Below are 25162 nucleotides of genomic sequence, written 5' to 3'. Positions count from 1 at the left end.
GTATCATTGTCACTTGGTCTGGGAAGAGAACATGATGTATGGCCCAAACTGGAACGGGCTGCATAGTTATTTCGTTCACTGATGAAGGCACATACAGAAGAGCTGTTGTTGTCTGCAGTGAAAAGCATGGCAATAGAAATGCCAAGTAGAAGGAAACTCACTTTACTATATCTTTCAGATAATAATGTTGGATACCAAATTCAGTGGCTGAAAACACTCAAAAAACTTCATACAATATCAAATCCAAACTAGTTTCTGTTCTACTTTGTAGTTGGAGGAGTCCACAAATATTGCTGCTCTCACTGATACTGCTGCTCTCACTGATTTACTTAAATATGAGAAATATAGGTTTGGAAAGACTTTTGTGTTTTGTTCTGATAATGTTTGAGTTTATGTGCAGAATATGCAAAAGAAAACATTGTGGGAGGAGGTTACTGCAATAGGTTTATGCTGGTGTTTTGGATCAAATGGTAGCCTTGGTTATTCTGATTTGTAAGGTCCATGCTATCAGCTTTATTACAGTAGCTACTAAAGTGCCAGCCAATCTGAGAAGCATCTCACTGCATAAAATGCTGTTTGGAAAAGTATATCTAATTTTATTTTGTGGTGACTTTTTTTTTGTTTTGTTTTTGCAAACTATTTTTAGAGTATTCCATTCTTCATTACTTTTATTGGGCTGGAGTTTGCTGTCAGCTGGATTCAGAAGCGTAAGCTGCCGGGTCGGATCAATGATGGGATAAGTTCTCTTTCCTTGGGTATCCTGTCCCGACTACCAGAGTGAGTACATGAGTACAGCCGTGAGGTTGTTTGGGTTTTAATCGCTAAGAAGGAAGAAAATATAATTATGTATTGAAGTTGTTATTGCTAATCCAAAATGATTAAACAAGGCATCTGGACCTTTCTTTATGCAATTAACTATTAGTGCCGTGTATAAAATCTTTCTAATCTGTAAGGCTAAATATGATTCTTACAGGGTGTTCTCCAGCTCCACATTACCAATTTATCATCAATTATACTAATCTATATTGGATCTTGCTGTCACCTTTTGCTGTTTCTGGGATTTCACCTGACTTTACTATATCTTATGTTAGACTAGATTTTAGAATCTGGGTTTTCTTTCATTAAAATATGGAAAGATAACAAAATAAAACCAACAAACCAAGTCTATTGTTTTTTGTTAACCGTTAAAAATAAATCTGGGTGCATGTAACCAGATCAATAGAACTGTGAATATGCATGTGATACAAAGTGCTTTGAAGACAGTCATAATCTTATGTTTGACTTCAATGAATTTTAATTCCTGGGAGAATTGCTGCAGACATGATCGTATAATCCACTCTCCAATGTAAATGCCATAAGATTAACCTGAATTAGTTTGTCGAGTAGAGTTGTGTTTTAAATAAATAGCCACTGTGGATTAACTGTGAATCTCAGTAAAAAAATCCAGCAAATTATTTATATGAATTGCTCTGTTTTCCAGAACTTTTAGCCACTTGTAAGTAATATCATGTTTTAGATATGCCTTTGCATGATATGAGCTTCCAGATGATAGATTTTATTGCATCTTTTCTTTTCAAATGAGGTTACATTTCTATTCCCTGTGTGTGACTTGGCAGGTGACCTTCAAATTGTATATAATCTCTTCATTATAAGAAGAAAAGCTTTTATTATTTGAATTTTACTATATGGTATTTGCAAGCCTTTCTGTTATTCCCCCAGCTTTTTTTCAGAAGCCTCTGCAGTTTTTCAGCCTTCTTAGTGTTGATGTCTCAAGTGCACTCCATATTTCAGAAATTACTACATCAGTGCCAAATAATGAAGTCATTTGTTCTCTATTTCTACTTGTTGTTCCTCCCTTTATATATCCCAGATCCTTTGAGCTGTCTTTCATCCCTGAATACTTTCTTGGATTCTGTGGCTTACATTCCTCATTCATAGGCAATATGTTCTTATATTTGGCCTCATAGAAATACATGGATTATACATTTGGTCCTCCTGAAGTAGCCTGAATCCATGAAAAGTTGTCTTTGTTACCTAGAAGTCCCTGGTTTATGTCACTGCAAATTTTGCTAAAAATCTTTTCTTTCATACCAGATTCTTGATCAAATACATTAAAAGAGCGTAGCAAGAAAAAAACCAAAGAATTATCCCTTCTGGCTAGTAGAACTCATTTTGTGAAATGTGTAAATCACTCTCTTTGTAATCTATTGATCATTTGTCATTTGGTTGGTTTTTTTAAACTTTTTAATCAATACAGTCTTTGACAAGGTCTATTAGGTACAATGACAATTTCTGATAGATTATGTTAATTATCAGTAGTAAATATCCCCTATGAAACCTTCTAAAGACACGGTCCAAAACTCTTGAAATATCTGAAAATGAGAGGCATGAGCTTTCAATATGAGAAATACTCAACCATAAAGTTATGTCTTCAAACAAAGTTATGTCTAAGTTATTTGAAAATTTAGTGAAGTTATTTTTACAGATAGTGTACCTATATTCAAATAATTCCTAATTAATTGTGAGCATGATCTTGAAGGAGCAATACTCAACTTTTCAGTATCCTTTATGAATTAATGGAATATTTATGAACAAATTAGATTTGTGTACAGCAACACACGACCCTGATAATGGGCTACTGTAGTCTGTATGAAGCTAACATTAAAATAGATCAAATGTTGCTTCTTCAACTTAGCCCAAATTCTTTAAACTTGACAGGCTTACCATGCTGAATATTTACCTTTATTCATTATTATAAAAGCAAGGCAACCCCTGTGGCAGGGAGAAATGATACATCTGACTCCACGATATCAGAAGGCTAATTAATTACTTTATTATACTATATTATTCTATACTATATTACACTACATCTAAACTGAAACTGCACAAGCACTCAACTGAACTAATCTTGTGACTGTCTCCTGACCAATGTCATGGCACAGTCACAAGTGTGACAGTTTGCACAGATTGGTCAAGAAAACAAAACACTCACACCAGAATCCAATCAAGCAAATTCCTTCAGGTAAATAATCTTCCAACACATGCTACATGTTCCAAAACACAGGAGCAGCAAATGAGATACGAATTGTTTTGGTCGCTGTGCTTCTCCAGGAAAAACTTGAGAGAGAATTATGTCTCTCTCTATTCAGAGAATGTGAATCCCACAATTCATCTCAAATATTCAGAACTGATTAAGTTAAACAAAGGGCCTGAGATACACGTAAAGTAAGTTTGAATGGTTTTGCAAGTCCTTTTGGCTTTATTTTAAGAATACTGAAACGATTGAGATACACTCATTCCTGGAAGAAATGCTTGCTAAGAAAACTGGTGTTGTGTGTGTGGAATGCAGCTTTGCAAGGTGCTGAGTACTTTTATTATTTTGGCACTCAGTCCTTTGCTGCAGAATTTGGCTTGTGGGCTATGCAGTTTTCTTTTGCAAGATTGTTTCAATTGAGTGAACCGAATGATCCTTAAGGACTCGAAAGTTTGCAGGGTCAGGCAAATCTCCAAGATCGGCACACCTATTTATTGTTACACCAGCACAAGAAGTCTCTTCCAGGTTGCTTGCACAGCTCTCATGACTGGAAATACCAGACCCTCCTCAGCAGTTCTTTCCAAAGAAGAGTCCTGTAAAACTTTTAGCTTTTTGTGTGAATGTGAAAGAAGCAGGCAAAATACAGACTTGCTAAATTATTTAATCTCATGTTAATATTGCAATTCTAATGGTGACTGCTTAGTGTAACACCTCTTTTTTAAGTAAGAGGAGTTGTGAATAACAGACTGGCTAAAAAGGCTCTAACTGAAAAAAACAGAACAATTTACCCTTCTGTCTCGTGCTTCCATGGTGTGAAAGAACTGGGTCAGACAAAAATGGGGAAAAAATAGCACAGGCAAAAATCTGTTGCTAAGATTTTCACTTCAGTCTGTCCCTTTCAGGAAGAAAAAAGGTAGGGAAAGTTGACAGAAACTGCTAAAACAATATTTCAGCAGAACCCACAGCATCAGGGGAAATAGTAGTGCAAATCATTAACAGCTGAAGGTTAGATTAACACACCATTGATTGTATCCTCTCCCAGGGACTAATTTTCATTTTCTCAACTAGCAGCAATGGTTTGCCACTTCCTTAAAAAAATCCGTGGCTGGGTCTAAAATGGTGGCTTCAGTGTATTAGTTAAAATGAAGCTTCAAATGTGTCATTGCAAAGAGGTCTTTACATTTAATGAAAAAATTAGGAGTCACTAACCATAGTCAGCTTCTAAGTATTTTTTCCATTTCACAGTCTGTATAAAAGAACTATTGCATGTCTTGAGGACAAACAGTATTTATTTAGTGTTTCATACTTGAACTTTTTGTTGAGAAAGTGCAAATCATAAATTGTTGATACTTGTATGCCAAATGGTAAAAATGTAGGTGCAAGAGGAAAAGTCTAATCAGACAAGGTAATGTTTTTGTTTTTAGGCTTTAGACTCAACAGCATGCAGTATGTTGAATGGTTTGTGCATACATCTTGTAAATCTCTTGTAAAGTAGCCCATGCATTTCTTAAATATAATTTTCCCTGCATTAATGCATACTGTGCATTCCTCTGCATGTATAAATACTAAATGTTGTATGGAATGAAAATTAATTTGGGAGAAACTTGTATTACTAAGTTTACTCCCAGGATCTTAAATGTTAGTAAAAAAATTCTGAGAACTTTTATTCTAAACAAATAAATAAATAAATTTTCTAGCTAACCATTGCCAAGAGACTTTAAATGCTGCTTTAAAAATATTCTCCCAAGAGAAAGTTTATTTTGGGTATGAATATCCATTTTACAAGTATGTGCATTATTTCATATTGACCCATTTCTTCTTTTAAAGCAGCAGAACATAAATCAAGTCAAACAGTGTTTGGGGGATAACTGAGGTAGGTATGTTTTCAAACTAGTTGGGAAAGTATTTGTTCTTTATGGTCATGCTCAATTGCCAATTTTTAGTGTTCTGCTCTGCAGCACAGTCATACAGTGTATGAGTGTATATGTATATAATGTCTGACACAGTTTGGTCAGTCGAGTCTGCAATGAACTTCTCCATTTCCAAAGAGAATATTACAGTCTGTGGACATTATTTAGCTTGATTTTTGAATCAGAGGAGGTTGGAGTTCTCTGAATTGTTGAACATGAGAATGGAATGAGTAAATCCTTTTTGATTAGTTCATGCTAGTAAATATGTTAAGAATCTACACATCAGCAATAATTAAATCGAAGGAGTAAAAATCCTGTTTCTGCTGTAGACCAGTGTATTCAGTATTGTAAATCATCTGGATTTTAAATAATCTTTTTTCAGAAGCTGTTTTGAAGAGGCAGTTTCATGTACATTTTAGACCAGCAGCGCTCCCAAATGAAGCGCCTTTGATTGATACTTCTGGTTGCTCATTCCTCCCTCTGTACCTTCACTTCTCTTTGGCCAGCATCAGCATTTGTGTTGCCTTGTGCTGAAGTAGCTTGGGAAGCAGGTCCAGCACCTCCCCATCACATTAACCTGCATCAGTTCTTACTATGTCTGTGCACAGTCTTGTGCTAGAACAAGAAATGGGATTGGAGAAGAGCAGCCAGAGTTAAAGGACAAGAAACACTCAATGCTTTTGTAGCATTACTGAGTCACCTGCTCTATAGCATATATAAAATTGCAATCTAAAACCAAAGGTTTTCAGTTTTTAACAGGAACAAAATGCAGAGCTGATTAGAATACACCTTCTTCAAGTTGGTGCAAGTTATTCACCTTGTGGAGCTGGGAGTGTCTTGACAGAAGAGAAAAAAGTTGCTTGCATGGATTTAACCATTTGAAGTATGTGCTGGTTTCCTGAAGTATCTATTAGATACATCATATGTCACTATAGAAATTTATAATCTCATAAATTATTGATTGCATTTCTTAGAAGAAAATTTGATACATGCAGTTTCTCATAAATTATATTTTCACTTCAAGACTTATTAGGTACATTTTTCCTCCACATCTGTTTGACTAAGACTTTGGACAGATGTTTGTTTAGAGCATGGTCAGATGTGTTGCTTCTGGTCCAGCTGCCCCCTTAGATCTGCCAGCATAACTGCACATTTAATTGCTCCCTAACCTGGTCCTGACAAAGTGATCTCGCTAAAAGCAAAAAAAACAAAAGCCCCCCAAGAACTATAAAAGAGGTGTTTAAGCTCAGCTGCATTCATTTCGACAGAGCCAGGTCAGGGAGCAGCTATGCATGCAATTATGGTGGCAGGTCTGAGGGCTAGTAACCACCACACTTGGGGCAGTGATGAGCAGATGGGGCGAAACTGGAAAGGTAGTCACTTAACCTGGTTAAATGGGAAGGGGAGCTGCTGTGCCATGCCATGCCCTTAAACCAGCTGAGCTTCTGGCTCCTGCACTTCTGTCTTTCTTGTACTCACTTACATAGTCCTCTCTTTCACGTGTTGGTTCAGGTGCTCATCTGATCCCAAGTGGAGTTATTTTAGTTCACTCTCTGAGCAAAACAGTATTTGCTTTAGGCAGAGAGACAAGCAAATTGTCTGGGAATGGAAAAGGGACAGCCAAGAGTTGTCAGGCTTTAGGTTCAGTCTCTACAGAACCTGCAGTCACAATCATGCCTGCAGCAGCTAGTTATGGCAGTTTAAGGCACTGTCAATAGATGTGTCCAAAAAATATAATTTTTAATAAGTAACAGGCCTGAAAAGATAGAATCTGCTCACCTACCTATTCCTCCCACTCTCCAAGAAGCACTAGGTAGTTACATATTTCACAAGAGTACCCTCCTGGTTTCACTCTCCTATATACACAGTTGATTGTTCCCACATTTTGCCAAGGGTCACAGCCCTCACAGCTCTGTCAAAAGAACAGGTTTTGAATTAAGTCACTAATCTTCTGTAGGTAAAGCAGTCAGAGTAAGATAAACAATTTCAGTAAGGGAGTAGTCCTGTGCAGCAGGATCTGCTAGGATTTTCAGGACATAAGCCTGACTCTGGAAGGAGATTTTAAAAATCAGTTCAATTAAACTCATGACAGTGACTGTCTTACCTGAATGGTTTTTGTTTAATCTAATTAGATTGTTTTTTTTTGTGGTTTTTTTTAATCTGACTTGCATTGATGAGCCAATTGGGACTAAGTTAGTAAATTAGTTACTTCTGTGTGGATTGATTATCCTGTGTTCTTACTGTATCACTTCAGCACAGTTTATAATTTTGGTTTAAATCATGCCATGCCTTCCAGTAAATCCAAATCCAGCTGTGCCCAGTAAAGATGCTAGTGCTTCCTGCCTGCTCTCTCATGCTCATCACTACCTTCCTAATCCCCTTTTACCATCTGCACCCTTCCCAGGCATATCAGCATTTGTTTGAAGCAGGCTGGAGAGCACACGTGGGCATAGCTGCTGGCAGAACACAGGAGTTCTGCCAGTGAGACTTTTTAATGATGAATAAGGAAAGATCTGAGCCAGAATTTAATCTCTGGAGTTTCTAATGAAATGACATATAAGCTACCTTGCATTACAAGGAAGGATATGGGAGAGCTTGGATATTCTCAAACTAATTGACTGAAACAACTGGTAGTCTCTATGTTCTATAATGTTCTGCAGATTGCTGTATTTCACGCAAACCTGTTAGGGATCCAATTATTCTTTTAGGTTGTAACCTCTTACACAGAATGCATATTTTTCTACATCCTTAGTATTGTATCATGGTCTTTTTCTGTACAGTGGAGCCAGTACGTGGCTTGGTGATTGCTCATTCCTAATGTCAGAGCCCAGCTTTACACCTCCCATGTCTTCAGAAGCAAAGAGAAGCTGTCAGGGTACATGTTCAAATATACTTGTGCTCTTCTGTGAAGGTACTGTGAACTGAATTTACCCTTATTGAAAATATGGTATTAAGCTCAGTAGTCTCTGTAGCTCACCAAATATACTGGTTTCTCAAATCCATTAAATGTTGTGCAGATTTTTTGTTCCATGTTTTTGTATTTTCATTAATCTAAATTGTGTCATTTTCACACATTTTGAAAAAAACTCAAAGCAATTGCTTGTGTATAGAGTACCCTTCTGACTGAAGGACATCTCTGCCAAACAATGAATTAATCTTAAATCAGGACTCCACTAGATGGAGCACAGGGGTAGCATTTTTAGAGCTGGCCAATCTAATTTCTTGGGTCAACACTTATAAGTTAGGAAAATTGGGGAAAGTGTCTCTTAATGATTCTGTAAATCGGTGTTACAGATCTGAAAAGAATAGACTTTCACTACTATGTATTATGGACAAAAGCAAACTAACTTTTAAAACATTCAGAAGTATGACCAAAGGAGTTCAACATAAATTCTCATGTAAATATTTTTCCTTATTTCATCATTTGATGTGCTATGATGTTTCACTGAAGCTATTTCACCATATTTTTATAGACCATAGGAACTCTTACTAGTTCCTTTGGATTTTCTGAATCTATCTAGAACAACCTGAATTGAATAGAATACCCTTTTCTCATTACTTGTTTATATGTGACCTTTGAGAATATTACAGGCCTGTTCCCAACTCAAACCACAATGCAGATTTGCTCATTTCAGTGGAACAGCCAAGTAGGACAGATCAAAATCAGACCCTCAACTGGAAAAAGGTCCTATTCAAGCATTTGTATTGAACTCATGTGGTGATGGTTGTACAAAAATTGAAAAATCAGGAGCATTGCCTTGTAGGAGATGACATTGTAGAATATTCCAGTCTGGTGTATCCTGAAGATACTAGAATATAATTTACTGCCCCCAGTGCTGGGCAGGTATAAATAGGTATGAAAAAAATACAACTTCCATTCTCATAAAAGAAGAGGAATAAGCTACCATGCCAGAAGCTCAGTTGTACTGGTGGTTTTAAAATAGGCTTTTTAGGCTTTTATAGATACCATGTAGTTAAAAGCATCTGAAGACCTTTCATAAATTTAGGGCATAATGAGTTACTACTGTGGATTATATCACTGAAGGCACTGGAATTTCTCATGAAAATATCTCTATTGTATTTTTAACTGATACAATTAAAAATTTACTTATTCATGAGCAAAGATAAACAAGTTGAATTATGTAGCAAGACTAGGACCTAATTATAAAAAAAGTGTAACACTGTTGCTATTTTTTCTTCCAACACCTGTTGTTTCACAGTTTATGCCATTCACTACTGTAAATTAATATTTGTGTCATGAATTAGAGGATAAAAAGTGAACTGCAACAGGAGTAGGTTTGGGGAATAAAAGGCAGTTCTGTCAGGCAAAATATTGTGCAGTACTGTGTAAAATACAAGCAGTAGGGATACCTGAGTCACCTCCCTTTTACTTCAACTTGAATTTGATATTTTCCTTTGTCCTTGAGGAAAACTGGAGGTTTGTATTGTTTAGGCTAAAGTGCTGGAGAAGAAAGTCATACTGAGGAAGAGGAGAGGCTTTGATTCAGCTTTTGTGTCTGGTGGGAACATTTTCTCAAAATGTAGGTGCTATTTCCTGTAATCAGGGGTTTTCCAGAGCCTGATAATAATTTCCCAGCTGTATCATTTTGGTGAATTATTCTTTAGCCTTGGGTTTTGCATATTAAGAATGGGAGAGGAGATCATATTCATCTTGATGATAGAAAACAGGGAATAGAACTCCCACAGCTCCCTCTCCCTTTCCCTCCACCTTGTGGAAAGTTTGGCTTTGTGCTAAAGCGTGAAAAAAGCCTTGACTGCAGTGTGTCAGGCATATTTCAGCTCGATTTGTGTCAACCCTAATAAGTCAGCTGACAAGGTAATAAATTGGGTGTCTGTTCACGACCTGGCACCTGTACAGGAAATAAAAGGGGATTTCAGTTGCAGCAGATTTGCTTTGTTTTACAAATGGATCTTTTCTTAAGACTCCTCTACCTCCTTCCCCCTTCTTCTCTTTACTGAAATCACGTTATCAAAATGTTTATTTCAATTGTGGCTGGAGCCAGTGTTTCATCTGGAAAAGAAAGCTCTATGAGTATCCTTGGAAATAGAAATCTTTATGATTTTCATTCTGAAATAAAACCTTACAGAGCATTTAATTATTCATGTATCCTGCTGTTACATAAATGGTCTGAATAACTTAGAATTGTTGAGAAACTGCCTTTGTTCAACATTTTGAAACTTTACATTTATATAGTTTGAATCAGGCTAGAAAAACAGAATTTATTCAACCCAGGGAAACTGTAGTAGTAAGATCTCACTATTTTTAATGATAATATAACCTTGTGACCAGGGTGTCTTAACGTGCTTCCCTCTGTGCCTGACCTCCAAGGATGCAAGACTGTTACAGCCCTTGAGAGCACAGCTTTTGTAGGTCCAGCTGTAGGGTTGTGTTTTTAGCTCAGGGGCACCAGGTCAGTTCCCAGTGTGATGTGAGGTGGTGACTGCAGTAGTGGTGAGAGCTGAGGCAGTTTCCTTGGGCTGTTCACTTTTGGTACACAGATCTTCCCCATGCTTGGAAAAGAGACAGCAGCTCCTGTCTCTGACCCTTTTCATTTTTGGTGACTGTCCTGGGCACCATGGAAGAAGTTTCCTAAAGATGTGGTTTCAGGCTCTATGGCTGGAGGAAGCAAAACAGGACTGTATTCTTTGAAATGGGCAGCTGCCTTTTCTTCCAATTGAATTTCTTCCACCTTTTCCCTCCTTCATTATCCCATAGGGATCTAGAATAAGTAGATCTTCATTTCCACACGGAGAGTTCATCTCCCAGAATTTCCTTCTTGGACTTTTTTAATTAGAGGAAGTGATAATCTGACCCAGTGGAAGGTGAAGGGGGAAATGGTTTATTAAAAACAAATATTATTGCCATTAATTAAAGTAGGTATGATCTTTAGAAACAAGGAGACAAGAACTCTCAAGGTCAGAACAGTTACCTAAGTGTGCTTTGCACATAATAGGAAAATTTTCAGCAGTAGTGTTCAAAATCCAAGAGGATAAATCTATGTAATGTATATAATAAAGTTTTCTATACAGTCTGTCTGTTTTAGGATTTATCACTCTTTATGCAGAGGATTGGACTAGATGACAAAAGCTTTACCTGTCCACTTCTATCGCATTTAGGGTTACAACATTTAAATGAGGCAAAAGTTTTCTTAAGTTCTCCTCGTATTTTCAAGAATTGAAAAAGGAACTTGAGGTGAAAAAAGGGGGAATATAAACCTTTAAAACTCCAAGTCCACTTTAGGAATTGTAATTGAATGCAAGCTCTGGTCTTTCCTATCACACTATAAATAAAAAAAAAAATACTTAGTTAAGCAACCCTTCTTTCCCCAGCACTGCCTAGGAATATGATGGATTACTCTAAATTAATTACAGTAATCAGCTAACGTTATGTGCTGTAGAGTTGTGATTCAAGCATGAAGGAAAGAATGCAGAGCAAATTGCATATATGAAAAATGTGTTGCAGGGTTAGCTCAAGGTTTACACCTTGGCCTCAGCCTGTGGAAAAAAAAAAGGACTCGAGGGTGAAATACTGAAATCTGATCAAAAATGGAGGAAATGTTCGAGGTCACATATCTTTGGATGTACTGCAAAGGCATTATATGTTAATAAAAGCAGAAAAATAAAGTAAGAAAACAGTACCTAATAATAACTGATACTCTATGTTGCAAGAGGTGTTTTAAATTTCCTGGTCATTGAAAAGATGTTAAGAAATGCCCATTTCTTTGTGTTCAATAATATCAGCTCCCTTCTGACCTGTTGTGAAATGGATTGAGAATTTATACTGAACTTTACAGATTCCTCATGAGGTGAATTGCAAAAATCTGCTTGGACACATATAATCTTCTTTAAAAATATTTATAGAACACAGCTCTTATGAAAATTAAACATGTTCCAGGTGTGTATGGTCCACCTTCTGGGCACAGCCAAGTTGTTTTTGAAGTTTTAGATACACCTGTCCTTGCTAGTCAAGAGACATTCTTCATGGTCAAGCTGCTAAAATGAAATGAAATTTCATGGGGTTTGTTGTGTCTTGGTTTTATTCAAGAGAAAAACTTGTATGATTATAGTAAAGCTGAGAATAAGTTGCAGGTAAGATGTGCACCTGCCTGTGGAAAAAAATATTAGTTCTTTTTTTCTGAGCAACAGCTACTTGCAGTGCTTCAGCTCTCAGGATAAAATGGTGGATGTGATACTATTGTGCTTGCAGGCTCTTATTGGGAGGTTGGGATCTTTAAAAGATTACTTTTTTTCTTCATTAATAGAAACTAGCACCACAAAAACTCAAGGTGTTTTCTTCTAGGTCTATTCAAAACACCATGGGAAGAGGTGCTAATGCCAGGTGTATAAAAGCTCTGAGTAAAAAGCATAAAGCAAAAAGATGGAGTTCAGCTATAGCATGGGGGATGGCTTGCAAGCTGAAACAACCATGCTTGCTGAGCTTCCCTTCTGTTTCAGTGCAGCTGCCCAAAAGGACAGGGCATGGCCAGACTTTCAGGGATGTTTTCCAGATGTGTGAAAAAAGTCTTTAAAGGGGAAGGAGTATATATCCTTTTTTGGTTTTGCAGTTTCTAGTATTTTTCTGGCCATGCTGGCAACTATATCAAAAATAATCTATCTGAAAAAAAATGAGGCAAAAAAGGGAGGATATTGAAAGAAATATCTCTGAGAAGTGGTACTGAGGCAAAAATGAGCAAATGTGACAGATGCACAGGGAATCTTTCAGCTCATTTCAATGTAAGGTGAAGTTCTAGATGAGACTAAGGTGAAATAGAGATGTTGGTCTGTCCTTTGGGTGGGATTTTGCATGGCTGAAACACAAATGTGTGGTTTGTTGCCCCTTCTATTTTAGTAGTGTCTACAGGTGTGCTATCTGCAGTGTTCTTTGGAAGCTACCTGAATTTGTATCCCAGAGTCTTTCTTCAACTATGAATACGTTTTATAGGTTTTTAAAGTCTCGCATGACTTTGTACAAAGGTGTTGCTGATAATTCTTCTACCTCCCCCCCACAGAACAGCAGCAGCATAACATCTGAGAACCACATTGTGTGTGTGTGTTATCTTATTTCCTACTCTTAGGCCCTAAACTGAGGTGAATGTCAGCCATTGATATATATAAAAAGGATATTTGTGACTTTTCTGTGATTAGTATCTTTCCCCTACTTCTCTTTTTTTTTCCATTTTCTGCTTTTCAGAGGCTGATTTAATTCAGTTTACCACTGTTTCACTACATTTTCAGCAACACAACAGAGGAAAGTAGTAGGAGACAGTGTGAGGAATCTGCTACAAATCCTGCTGTGGACTGGTTTCTTCTACAAAATTGACAGTTTAAATATATATCCATCTGCATCTGCGGCACCATTTCACAGCTACCTAAGCTAATTGTCACCTGGGCCATCCCAGTGCCTACAGCCTCTCGCCATTCAAACCTGGGTTTAATGCTTCCAAAATCTCATCCAGCAAAATCTAAGTTATTTGTTTAGAGGTAGCTCAGGGCCCCAGTTGGGGAAATGAGGTAGTAGGGTGCTGAGAGGAGGGTGCAACCATGGCAACCCAAATTTGTATTAATCTGAGCAGCTGTGGAGAGTTACTACTAGGTCTGGCCTTTCCATTCCAGAGCTACTTTCTTTCTCCTTCTCCTGGTCTCAGTGCTGAGCCTGTGTAAGGCCAGGGACAGCTACCCTGTCCCTGTAGTCCAGGAACTCAGTGGCAGTGAGAGCTGTCTGGGGGCTTTCCTTGCCTTTGTAGGTTCATTATTTTTTTTTCTTTCCCTCTATCAGAATGCAATTGCCCTTCCCCTTCTTTTCAAAGGCACTGGTCATTGTCTCCTCCTGCTGCATTTATCCTCTGTTGAAGTGAAGTGATATGATGAGCAGATCAAACATTTCAATGCTCCTAGAAGTCCTGCCCCCTTCCATGTTCTCTCTAGTAGTGGAAGCAGTAAAGGTATTTTAATGTAATACGTTAGAGTTTCAGTGTAATTGCTGCTGCTCTTCAATCACTTCTGACTTACTAGTTAGCAGGTATGGGTTTCTTCCAGTTTTGGGTAAACAGGAACACCATAATGCCTGCAGAGCACAGGAGCGCTTCAGCCTTTGAGTGTACCTAATGCCACAACATAGGTGGTGAGTGGGCGGGAGTTGGTTTTAGAAACCTTGTAGACACTAAGCAAATGTTTCACTGAAGTCAATAGTAGCGTCACTTGACAGAGGCTGAAGAACTTGGAGTGGTTTTATGTGTTGTAAAAAGATTTCCAGCTGGTAAACTGTAAATATATAAAAAGTTATGAAATTAAAACTGACAGAATTACTGATAAAAATTTCTGGATCTCTATTTCAGTGTTTTATTCAGAAGTATTGAGTTAATTAGTTACATATACGTATGGAATAACTACAGACTCTTTGAACTGCCCTGGGACTCTCCATGGACATGGTATCTGACATTTCTGGGAGTGGACTTTGCATACTACTGCTTTCATCGCATGAGCCATGGTAAGACTTAACAAGTTTTTCATGTTTCAGCATACAAAATACATTAATATCTATTAATAAAGTGAGGTATTCATTTTTGTTTCTATACTTGATCTACTCTAAGCATATATAGCTGCTCTTCTTCCCAAGGGTTAGCAAAGATAAACTTTTAGCATGGGAAATAGTTAATGCATCATACTGTATACAATGAACACAATGTTGTGAAAGGAAGGAGTATAATTTTGAAAGCAGTTCAACAGAGAAAGTGAAGTATCATGGAAAAAAGTAAGGATAAAATAGTGAGTACATAAAAAATTGAGTTCAATATCCCTATATACCTGTATGAAAAATCCAGCAAAGTACAGATAACTATTTCAAAAGAATCTGGTGGATGTACAAACTAGAGAGCAGGAAAAAGCAAGATGGCCAAAATAATGGAGCCTGTGTAAATCATGTCAGCCATTTCTGTACATGTATGTCTGTCTCATTACATATTTCTGTTCCCTAGTGAAAACAAATATCAGCTCTAGCCTTTTATAACATATCTGAAAATGCAATATTACTTTCTATCAATCCTAGCTCTGGGCCTGACCTAAAGTCTGTAGCAATGAAATAAATTTTTTTTTGTTTTTTAAGAGGGTTTAGACTGGGCTTCTCAAAGCTGAGTGCCCACAGCCTGCAGAAGCTGTGGGATGTAGTAGTGATACTTTTTGTAATGTGCCTTCAGAAAGGGAAAATGCTCTGCTGCCGGTAGGTCAGTGGAATATATGGAAGTAGGTAAGAAAGGAACCTGAGCTGCTGCGAGGAGTGGGAGAGAGGAAGGGTCCCTCCCAGGTGGGGATGGCAGGCGGGTGTGAGAACAATGCAGGGTGGGTGTAAAGGGATAACAATGGTGGGGGACGGGGCGGGAGGCGAGGAAGCAGGGGGAGCTGGAACAATATGTTGAGGGGGACATCACGGCCAGGAGCTGGGAGCCCTGCGTGGGTGTACGGAGACTGGGAATACGCTTCACAAACAATGACATTAACAGTGCTGGCAGGGCTACAGCCTCAGGCTAAGAACTGCATAAGAGCAGGAGGCTATTCCTGTGTTTTAAAATAAAAATAATTGCCTTCAAGTGTTAGAAAATTGCCTTGCTAGTGTTAGAAAATCACTAGCTGGGCTGTGCTTTCTCTGGAGTCAGTGGTAAAATTCCCACTGGCAGAAAAGGGAACAGGGCCATCTCTGCGTTCTCTAAAGCAATGGATATATTTCTGTTTCTGCAGCAACTTTGTGTTTGCTCTTCTCTGTTTTTGTTTTTGATGGAATACTTAATAGGTGGAATTAATCTCAATAGGTGTTTTAGAAATAAAAACAAGCCAATTCTATATGTAATGGAGTTGAAGAAGCTGTAAGAAAATGCTGCTCTTCTCTTAAGAAGGTCAGTGCTAAACTATTCAATAAATGTTAATTTACTTCAGGTTACAGAAATATTGTTCGCTGTTAGATCTGTGCTACTTAGCAGGGAACTGATGAAAAATTGTAGAAAATCACTCTAAGTGGGGATTTTAGTTTAACCAACACTCTTCTCTGGTCAAACAATGATGAAACCTGTAGCACAGCAACACAGCTGCGAAAGTCAGCTGCACTGAAAGTTGCTGAGGAAATTCAAGGAGATGGTTTTAAAAAGGAAAAATATCTTTGCAAATTGAGAAGAAAGGGCATTGGAAAAGTTGCTGGTACAAGCAGACAAAACACACCTTTGCACTAGAAAGTGACAGGGCCTGGTGATTCAGGCTTGGATCCCACAGCAAAGTTCAAAATTAATAGCACATGTATATCCCAGGAAGTTCAAGCTGTGTGGGCTAGCTCTAATTGTTTCAAACTGAAAAACTAAAATTCAGATACATTTTTTTAGTTGTTTCTTAGAACTTGATATAATTTTGATACTAGGAATTATCATCATCATGTAGCTTTTCCTGGCTGCAAGCAATAATTTGGTAACTCAATCCCCTGGCATTTTTACTGCCTTATTTCATGTTAGACATGAATAACTAGATTTTTCATTCTACTATTTCATAAATTGTCTTGAATCACTACAGATTTTAAAGTTTCTTCTGTAGGAGAAACCCTACTTTGCAATATAAAAATTTTACCCTGTATTTGAGGAGATATTTTTTCCTCTTCACTATATGCATGTAATAGCTATTATCCTAAACTGAAGTTACACAGCAACAAAAGGAAGTATTTTTAGGTGTGATCTCATTTTGCAAAGGATAGAGTTATTCTAAGTATGTGCTTGTATTTTCCATTGTTTGCAGTAGCCACTGAAAGGTTAGGAAATAAAATGCTTCACCACTTACTCCAGCATTCTTCTGGGTCTGATCCAAAAGCCATGGCAGTCAACGGGTCTACTTAGACCCTGCTCTTTCTCATGGCATTTTAATGAATTTATAAATCAATGTAACTTTTCCCTTTGTTTCAGTAAAAAAAACCCATAATGGCTGTACTACTGGAAAAAGTATACTGTAAAGTCATAGGTTTTACTTTAAAACTTTTTTTTTGGGAAGGATATGTGTGGGTTTGAAGGATTTTTACCAGGTATTTTCATCTAGCATATATGGATTACTCCTCAAGTTTTCTCTCCAGGTGCAGAGACCTTGTAGAGTTAGTCCTCCTAGTGAGGGGGATTTGGTGGTCCCAGAGCAGTGCTGAGCCCCAGCACGCCCTCCCCGCGCCCTGGCCTTAGGGACACTCCTGTTGCAGACAAATAACAACCGCAGTAAGGAATTTGGAAGCTCTGTAAACTGATTTCTTCAGCAGCCACACCTTTTAATCACAGGGGGAAATCTAGAGAATTCCAGATCCATTCAAAAACACTGGTGCTGGTGCAGAGCCCAGGTCCCGGCTGCGGGTGTCTGATGCCCAGCTCTGCTGTGGGGGGCTCTGCTAGATCCAGGGCCACTCTTGGCCTGAGCAGGTCCCTTGGCAACAGCTGTGTGCTCAACCCTGTGCTCCAGTGGGGAATAGTGGGGGCTTGCAAGGCTCTGGTGCTCTATAAGGGAGTAGTTTTTAATCTACACTTCCCGGAGGATCACATCTTGCAGAACAGAGTGTGTTTCTGTCAACTGGGGTAATTTCCTCTCTTCTGTCAGGCCCTGGAAGAAGCTGTCTCTTCTTAACAGCAGCTTCCAACACCTCTTCTTTTGTTCTCCTTTAGTGCTGGGGAATTTCCACTGCTTCAGCGTCCCTCCCCTCAGACAACCTGGGAGAAGCGAGTTTCCTTCAGCAGGGCCAAGCCCTGCAGCAGCTGCATTGTTCTGCCTGGGCCCCGCTGGCCGGTGTCAGCCGCTCGCCCCATTGTCCACTGGTGGCTTCCAGCCGCCCTGCGGGATACGTGACCTGGTCCCTGTCAGCCAAGGGCCGAGCCAATATGAGCTGATGGTTTGCGTTACATCTGAGGTCATAAAATAGACCTCAGCTGATGAGTATATCCTCAGCAGATTCCCCAGCTGCTACATAAAATTTCAAGTTAATGGTGTGTCTCTTAATAATTTTGTATTTATTTATAGTGGATGAGAAATGAGCCTTCTACACCAGGTGTATTGTATAGCAATAGACTCCAAGCCTCTCAGATTCTCCCACCCCACAAGACTGACCTTTTGGCCAAGTCCAGCTTCTGAAGAGTCAGAGGACAAAGAAGGAAACCCTCAAAACTAATGTCGGAATTGTCCTTCAAAAGACCATGCCTCAGACTGTGACAAAATGTCTCAGCTGAGGATGTTGAGAAATTTTTCTTTCTAAGACTTCAAATAATAGGAAGTTTTGTAAACTTTTCAACTCCTGTTTTAAAGTTCTTTTGGAGGGGTGTTTCTCTTAGCCATGACTTAATTTGCTTCTGCCTTTTCTCCCAGTGAGCATCTTTTGTTACAGTTCCTTCAGCAGCAGAACTGATTTCAGAAGTGTCTGGCTGCTCTTTCCTACACCATGCTGCAGTTCACAACCCACTCAGTCCTGAAAAAAATATCATGTATGGAGGCTGTGTGCATAAGATGACTGAAATAAACCATGTTGAAAAACAAGGTTGTGTTGCATGTCTTTCTCAACAACTCAGCTCAGTAGTCATAGGGGTCAACTTAGCCACAGAGCAGGACATAAGCCAGATGTGCTAGCTGAGAATCTATGGGATTAAGTGGAGACTTGAGAGAGAGCAGACAATTTTCTGAGTCAGTAGTGCACAGGCAGGTAACCCATTGTTTTATAAGGAGCCAGAGTGGATAAATAGGCACAGGTAGTGTCTCAAGACTGATGCCATTAAAACAACTGGAATGTGCAAAAGTAAAAGCCAATCCTGTTCTTTCTGATAATTATATATGTATTGTGTAGTAATAATAATCCTAATGTGTCACTGGACACTAGTGCAATACAGTGTTTGTTGTTGCTTAAGGAGATGAGTTTAACCTTGTTAGAGGAAAACACAGCTCAGAGGCTTAAAGTCTCTTCACCATCTATATTTGCTGATAATTTTTCGAGGGCATATTGAAATCATATGATTGTATTGTCTGTATTTATCTGATCCATTCCTGCCTTTGAAGTGCCTCTTTCATCTGCTTTTTGTCATGTACTTGTCTGAACTCAGTATATTAGCATGGACTTGTTATGTAGATGTTATATTGGCAATTGATACTATATTGAAGTAATTTTTTATTTACAGGGTTTTGGATTTATGGGAAATTCATTATAATAACGTGATGTCTGACTTTTCTTAGAAGGTTTGCTTTTCAGGAAAATCTGTGTTCCTCTACAAATACAGCAAATTGTGGTGCTCTTTTACATGCCAAGGTGGGGAGAAGGTAGGGGTTGGTGGTGGTATTTTTTAGGCTTATTTTTACATGTGGAAAAATATTGTTGTTTACCTAATTAGAAATTGAGTACCATATTGATTATCCAAAATGAAACAAATTTAATTTCACCCTAGTGAAAGATAGAAAATGTTGGGAACTGTCAAGTGACTGGAGGAGGCTCTGCTCTTTTTCTTGTCACAGCTTGTGTTGATTGCAAAGGGAATTGATACACAATCATTAAGAGACAAATATTCTCTTCTTGTGAATTATACAGAAAACATTTTTTTGCTGTTCTGTCAGTTGATTTTTTTCTTATTTTTTAAAGGGGTTTATGAGAGCAGGATACTAAAATGCTGTCCTTCCTAGCCTCACAAAAATAGCAAAAGCTATTGTCATAGCTGGTTGTCATATTTTCTATTCCATCTTCTGATTGATTCTAGTCTAATACTGAAGACAATACAACATGAATTGAAAATAAATACATGGTTCAGGTGACTATGACTCATTCATTGCCATTCAAGTTGACTGTAAGTAAACGACATATTTTTTTACTTTTATATTCCTGTTTTTTTTTAACTTGTCTTTTACCATTCTCTTATGTTTTTACAAGAAGAGGTATTCCTTTACTATATGCCTTTTAATTTTTTTGAGTGGACACAGAATTTGTAGAAGACCAAAGTCAATCTTAGCAAATCAAGATGTTGCCATTCCTTTTCATATTAAAACATACATTTTCTTGAGAAAGTTCACCTGAAAACTCCATCAGCTGCAATGAGGCTTCCTGATATGGAATGTCTAGGGTCCCATAAAATTATAGGAGCCTGCTTGTATTGTTTTCAGATTGTTATTGTTCATAACAAGTTCCTGTTGTTTGAAAGGCTGATTTCTTGTGTAGTGGCAAGAATAATGTCCTGATATGAGGTGAGGTTGACTCATTTAGTCTGTTAATTTTATTGTGGCATATGCAGATAGCTAAAGCCTCTTCCTATTTTACTTTACAGGTGGTGAGATAATAATTGTCTTTCTGAAAGTTCTTTGTAACCTGAAGAGCTTAGAGGATGGAAATAAGAGGGAATCCACAAGAGAGTTTTTGCTTAGTTTTAATTTCTAAATATCCTAAAGACATTTACAGGTGAATGGATTTTCTAAGTATTTTAAATGTCAGAGATAATTAAGAATAATGGTTGTAACAAATCTGCGAATAGGTTGGACATCAGACAAAAGTGATTGGCTGTGGATTTTTGGCTCTTTCTAGCTGCTGTAGGATGTGGTCTGGAGTGGGAATACAATGTAGTGAAGGGTAGGAGATGGCTTGTTGCTGTAGGTGAGGAGTTCAGCGCCATGGTCTGGTTTCAACAGTACACTTGCCACGATTCTTGTAGGTTTTCTGTAAATATCTGGTAATTTTTTTTTTCCCTGCAGGATACTTGGAGAGAAAGGCCCGACTGTTACGGATTAGACCTTGATAAAGTACAAAAGCAATCTTTTTTTTTTTCTGATTCCAGACACAATGTATCTTAAAAATCATGAAATACATGGTAATGAAAGCGTGAGCTGACAATATTATGACACAATTTTTATGCCAAAATTCAGGTGCTAATTCCATCTCCTCTCAGCACTATTCATCTTCTCTCAAGCTCCCACCATGACAAGATCTGGCGAGCTCCCCAGTACAAAATGAAAAGGAAACTATTCCTCTATTTTCCTTGTTTGTCATTTTATGGTTGGGAAAGTGGCCAGCACATGGTTAATAATCTTTTAAAGTATTACGTATTTTCCTACTTTGAGGATTTACATAATACATTGGCATTCTAGAGGCTCTCTCTCTTGATATGCATTAGTTAGATGTATGGGTGTCTGGAGTGTAGAATTTAATCTTTTTTCCTACCTGCAGTGCCTGGGTTTTTCCTGAGTGCACAGATTAAGGAAAAAGTTCTGGATCTGCTGTAACAAAAGCAAGTTTGCAACATGCTTTTTCAGTAAAACATTAGAAAATGTGGTGAAGTGGGAGAAGAAAGTTTGTTATAAATTAGCATGGGTTGGCAATTCAAAAAATCAGCTGTCTTCACACATTCGTATCCTTGGCGATTGCTGCCCTCTAGGCTGTGTTCAAATTCTAAACATAGAAAAAAATAGTCCTTTTCATCTGCATGGAGATGGGAGTATGAAAGCATCCAATTCACTGTGCAGGGAAACAGTTCATTTGACATGCTTTTTCAAGTGTGCTGCTGAAAACCAATGAAATGGTGCATAACACTTGTGTTTTTTAAGGTGTTACAGAACATAAAGTAAAATGTGAATTATCCAAGTTTTAAAGTGAATCTTTTTGTAGTTAGTTAGTTAGTGTGGAAGAGAAGAAGCTAATTCTTCTGAATAGTTTGAAGATCTTACTGAAGTTTTGCCTGAAAAAAGGTTTGAAATACTTCTCTTGTACACTGTTTGGATTCCTAAATGTTATAGAGCCATCTGCAATCAGGTGACTTCATAAGTTGAAGAGAGAGAACTGTATCTTTAGTAGTTCAACTACTCATTCAAGGAGAGAAGTCCAGCTATGTCTATCTTCTTTTCCTTTTTATTTTTTTTTTTGTCATTAACTTTGAATGTTTATCTTCTGTTTATCTTCTACAAGCTAGAAACTTGTATTTCACGTGTAAGTGAAAGCCCACCTCAGAATATATATTTCTGTTTCCCTTGACTTAATTTGAAATCAAGTTACTTCATCTAAAGGTTAATAGCTATTTCCTGAAGAAGTTGCAAAAAATCACTTAATCTAGGCTCATTTCAAACCAAAACCAACTGCAGTGATTTTGGAAATGCCACCTCAGTTTATGATACAGCAGCTCTGCACACTCTTGCTAGAAGAATATGTCACCTCCATGTTACACCAATGTGTTGAAATTGGCAGATCAGCAGTAAAAGGTACCAAATAGAGCAACTCTTTTTAATGTGTGATGTGAAACTGTGATTGTAAGGAATTAGATTTTGAGTAAAAGCACACTCCATATACTTCATCAAACAGCCAACAGTGGTAACTATTTTTTTTGTCACAGTTTTAAAGTAGAAGCAGAGGCCTAGAGGAATGAAAGGTGTTGTTAAAACAGATAGCCCACTGAGATGCTTGTGCTTTCTCTGTTGCAAAAAGAAGTCTTTTTCTCCTTCTGTGCTAGTAAAAATTGCCTGGTCATTATTGCTCTATCAGTCTGTATAGTTTTAGCATGGAGAAAGAAATGAACAGTACACTGTTCTGTTTCCACTCTGAAGCAGCACTTTAGCTAATATGCACTGTGAAGATGCAACTTCACACAGCTCTTTTGAAGTTTCTTTTCAAACTGTGCAGAATTTAGCTTGGGAGCCTCTTGACAGTCTACATGCAGGGAAAGGCAAGGTGGTTCCTGTGGCACATATGTGATTGTGTAGCTGGGACATGTGAGTTCGTGACACAAACCCAGCAATCCTCCTGAGCAGATGTGCTGCTCTGAAGGGTTTGGAATCACATTTCTGTTCCCCAGTAGGACATGGCTAAAATAACCCATTTCTACAGTATTAGGACCAAGAACAATAAGAAATTTAGAATGTCTTTTTAACCCAGAATAAAAGTGCATTCCATCCCAAGCCCCGAAAGGCAAGCTGTTCCTTTCAGAATATTACTCGGGTTTCCAGAAGCTCAATGTCTGTAATAGTTTTCCTTGCTTGCAAAAAATCTAGTGAGGCCATTACCATTGAAAATACTTTACGTTTCAAGATTGGCAATTAGCATTTAATGTGTGTCTGGAGCAGAAAAAACATTATTGTATCTGGGCAATGCTCTTTGCAAGTATGTTTCCTTCAATGCATCTTTATTGCCTTAATAAAGTATTTAAACTGCCAAAACTGCTTTTTGAATGTAGGAAGGGCAATCTTTTCTGCATCACACTCTATCTAAATTGATAGCATGCCGGTGGAAGATGTAACTTAATAAAAATTATCAACCAGATTTTTTTTTTCTTTTTTATTTTCTTTTAGTAGCTAAAATTATCAGTAAATCCTTTTCTGCTAGATCTCTTTTTTTATAACAGACACTATTTCTCAATTAATTTTTCTCAAGGATCAGTAAATGTCAAACCTGAATAAATTCATCAATGCTAACTATTTTAAAAGTAAAATTACTTTTTTATTACAAATGAAGAGGTGCGAAATAGAATGTCAACATCCTGTTGAGAGAAAATATCTAAAATGTTCACATGTATAAAGCTGTATGAAAGACACATACCTTAAATAGGAGTCACTCAGCTCTTTTACAGTCTTTATAGTTGGATTTTGTAAAGTACTTGCATTTAAGTACTAGATAATGGCCTCTGGGCTACTTATTTTCAGGGCTGTATGGGAAGAAGAAATTTCTTTTTACTGCTGGGAAACAAAAATTGCGACTAATCAAATCATATTGGTATGTATGTGTGAGGAAGTGCAAGATTTTGTGGGGTCCAGGAGGAGAATTCTTTGTTCTATTTAGTTACTAATTTTCCAGAAACCATTAAAAATTTTCCTTCTGAAAAAACTGTGGCCATTCCCAGCCTTTCTGATGAGGACATTACACACACTGACAGTAAAATGGTGTGGCTGTTGCTTCAGACTGTGTAGTTCAACCTGGACATGTGGCCTTGTAAAACCCAGGAGAGATTTGCCTGTGCTACTTTTAACTTCTATAAAATTTGAAGAATTCCTTTCAATTTAATGAGCAAATATCGTAAATATCACTGTTATTATAAGCATACCTTGTCATTTTATTTTTGTAAGTTCAGGAGGGTCAAAGCTATTGCTAAGTATGGAAAGGGAAGTGCAAACTCTCAGCCTGTAGTAACACTATGGCATGTGACATATTTTCACAAGGAATCATTTCAGACACCAATGATGTCATGTTCATGGCTTCCATCACCTGGAAACTGGCCTGTTAATTTGAGGCAAAAAAGTGGGATTTTATTGATTTTACATCACAGTGGTGTAAGAAAAATATATGCTTTATATGTGCATCATATATTTTACATGTTTTTATGCTTTCTTTTATTTTATTTGAAATTTTAGTCATTTTAATCACTATTAACACATAAAGCTACTGAGATCCTAAAATTTTGTAGATATAAAAAAATATTGTATTTTTAAAAATATGGTAACCTATACTGTGTTACAGAACTAAAGCTAAAAGGAGTTTTTCACCCCACACGGTCTTTTAGCTTAATGTACTTCTGGCTGGAGATTAAGATAATAAAAAAATCCTCAAACAATATAAGAAAGGAACTCTTCCTGGGCTGTTCATTGGCTAGAATGGATGTGAAGCAGGAATGAGCGAATGTGTCAAAGCCAACACTCAATTCTTTCCTACTCTTCCCAGATTTGCTCTTCTTCTAATGTCTCTTACCCACTCATGCTAACATGACTTTTTCTTACTATAAATGTTGTTTTGCTACTTAAACATGGGGGGGGGGTTTCTTGTTATATCATTAGCAGATTCCCTTCGACCACATGGTTAAAATGAATCTGAGTCATGAACACCTTGCAGCATTCCTATGGGACAAATGCCAACATGCAAAGTGTTCACAGTACACATATACAATAAATTCATACTAAGTGATTGAATTTTAGGAGGCCACAATATAATTTCTGCTCTTTTTCCTTTAGATATGGGTATGTTTATTACTTTTGCCTCTCTTGTAAAAGCACTTCAACTTCACCAAGCAGAGTTAAGTTGGAAAGAATGAAGCTGGTTCAGAGAAATTTTTGGGAAGAAGTGCATGCAACCTCAGTGAAACAAAAAACTTCAAAAAAACACTGTACATTGTTTGAATTTTTCATTTCTTGTCTGAAAATTTTTGCAAAGCAATTTCAGATTGGATATCAGAACAGAGATATGGAAACTTTAAATACAGCAGTGTCT

At 37.6% G+C, this 25162-nt stretch overlaps 1 protein-coding gene across 1 annotated transcript in view; it reads left to right on the top strand.

Annotated features, from left to right (window-relative positions):
- AGMO (alkylglycerol monooxygenase) overlaps window positions 1–25162 on the top strand; it is a 187379-nt gene that overhangs the window by 6214 nt on the left and 156003 nt on the right. Inside the window, exons 2-3 of the mRNA XM_071429114.1 lie at window positions 647–777; window positions 14301–14452. Of these exons, the coding sequence (XP_071285215.1) occupies window positions 647–777; window positions 14301–14452 (283 nt within the window). The remainder of the gene's footprint in view (window positions 1–646; window positions 778–14300; window positions 14453–25162) is intronic.

The sequence above is a fragment of the Agelaius tricolor genome, unplaced genomic scaffold (assembly GCF_023055355.1).
Source record: "Agelaius tricolor isolate 1412-34295 unplaced genomic scaffold, bAgeTri1.0.p SCAF_6, whole genome shotgun sequence".
Lineage (NCBI taxonomy): Eukaryota > Metazoa > Chordata > Aves > Passeriformes > Icteridae > Agelaius > Agelaius tricolor.
The sequence above is the reverse complement of the archived record's forward strand: the minus strand, read 5'-3'. Positions and strand labels throughout refer to the sequence as shown.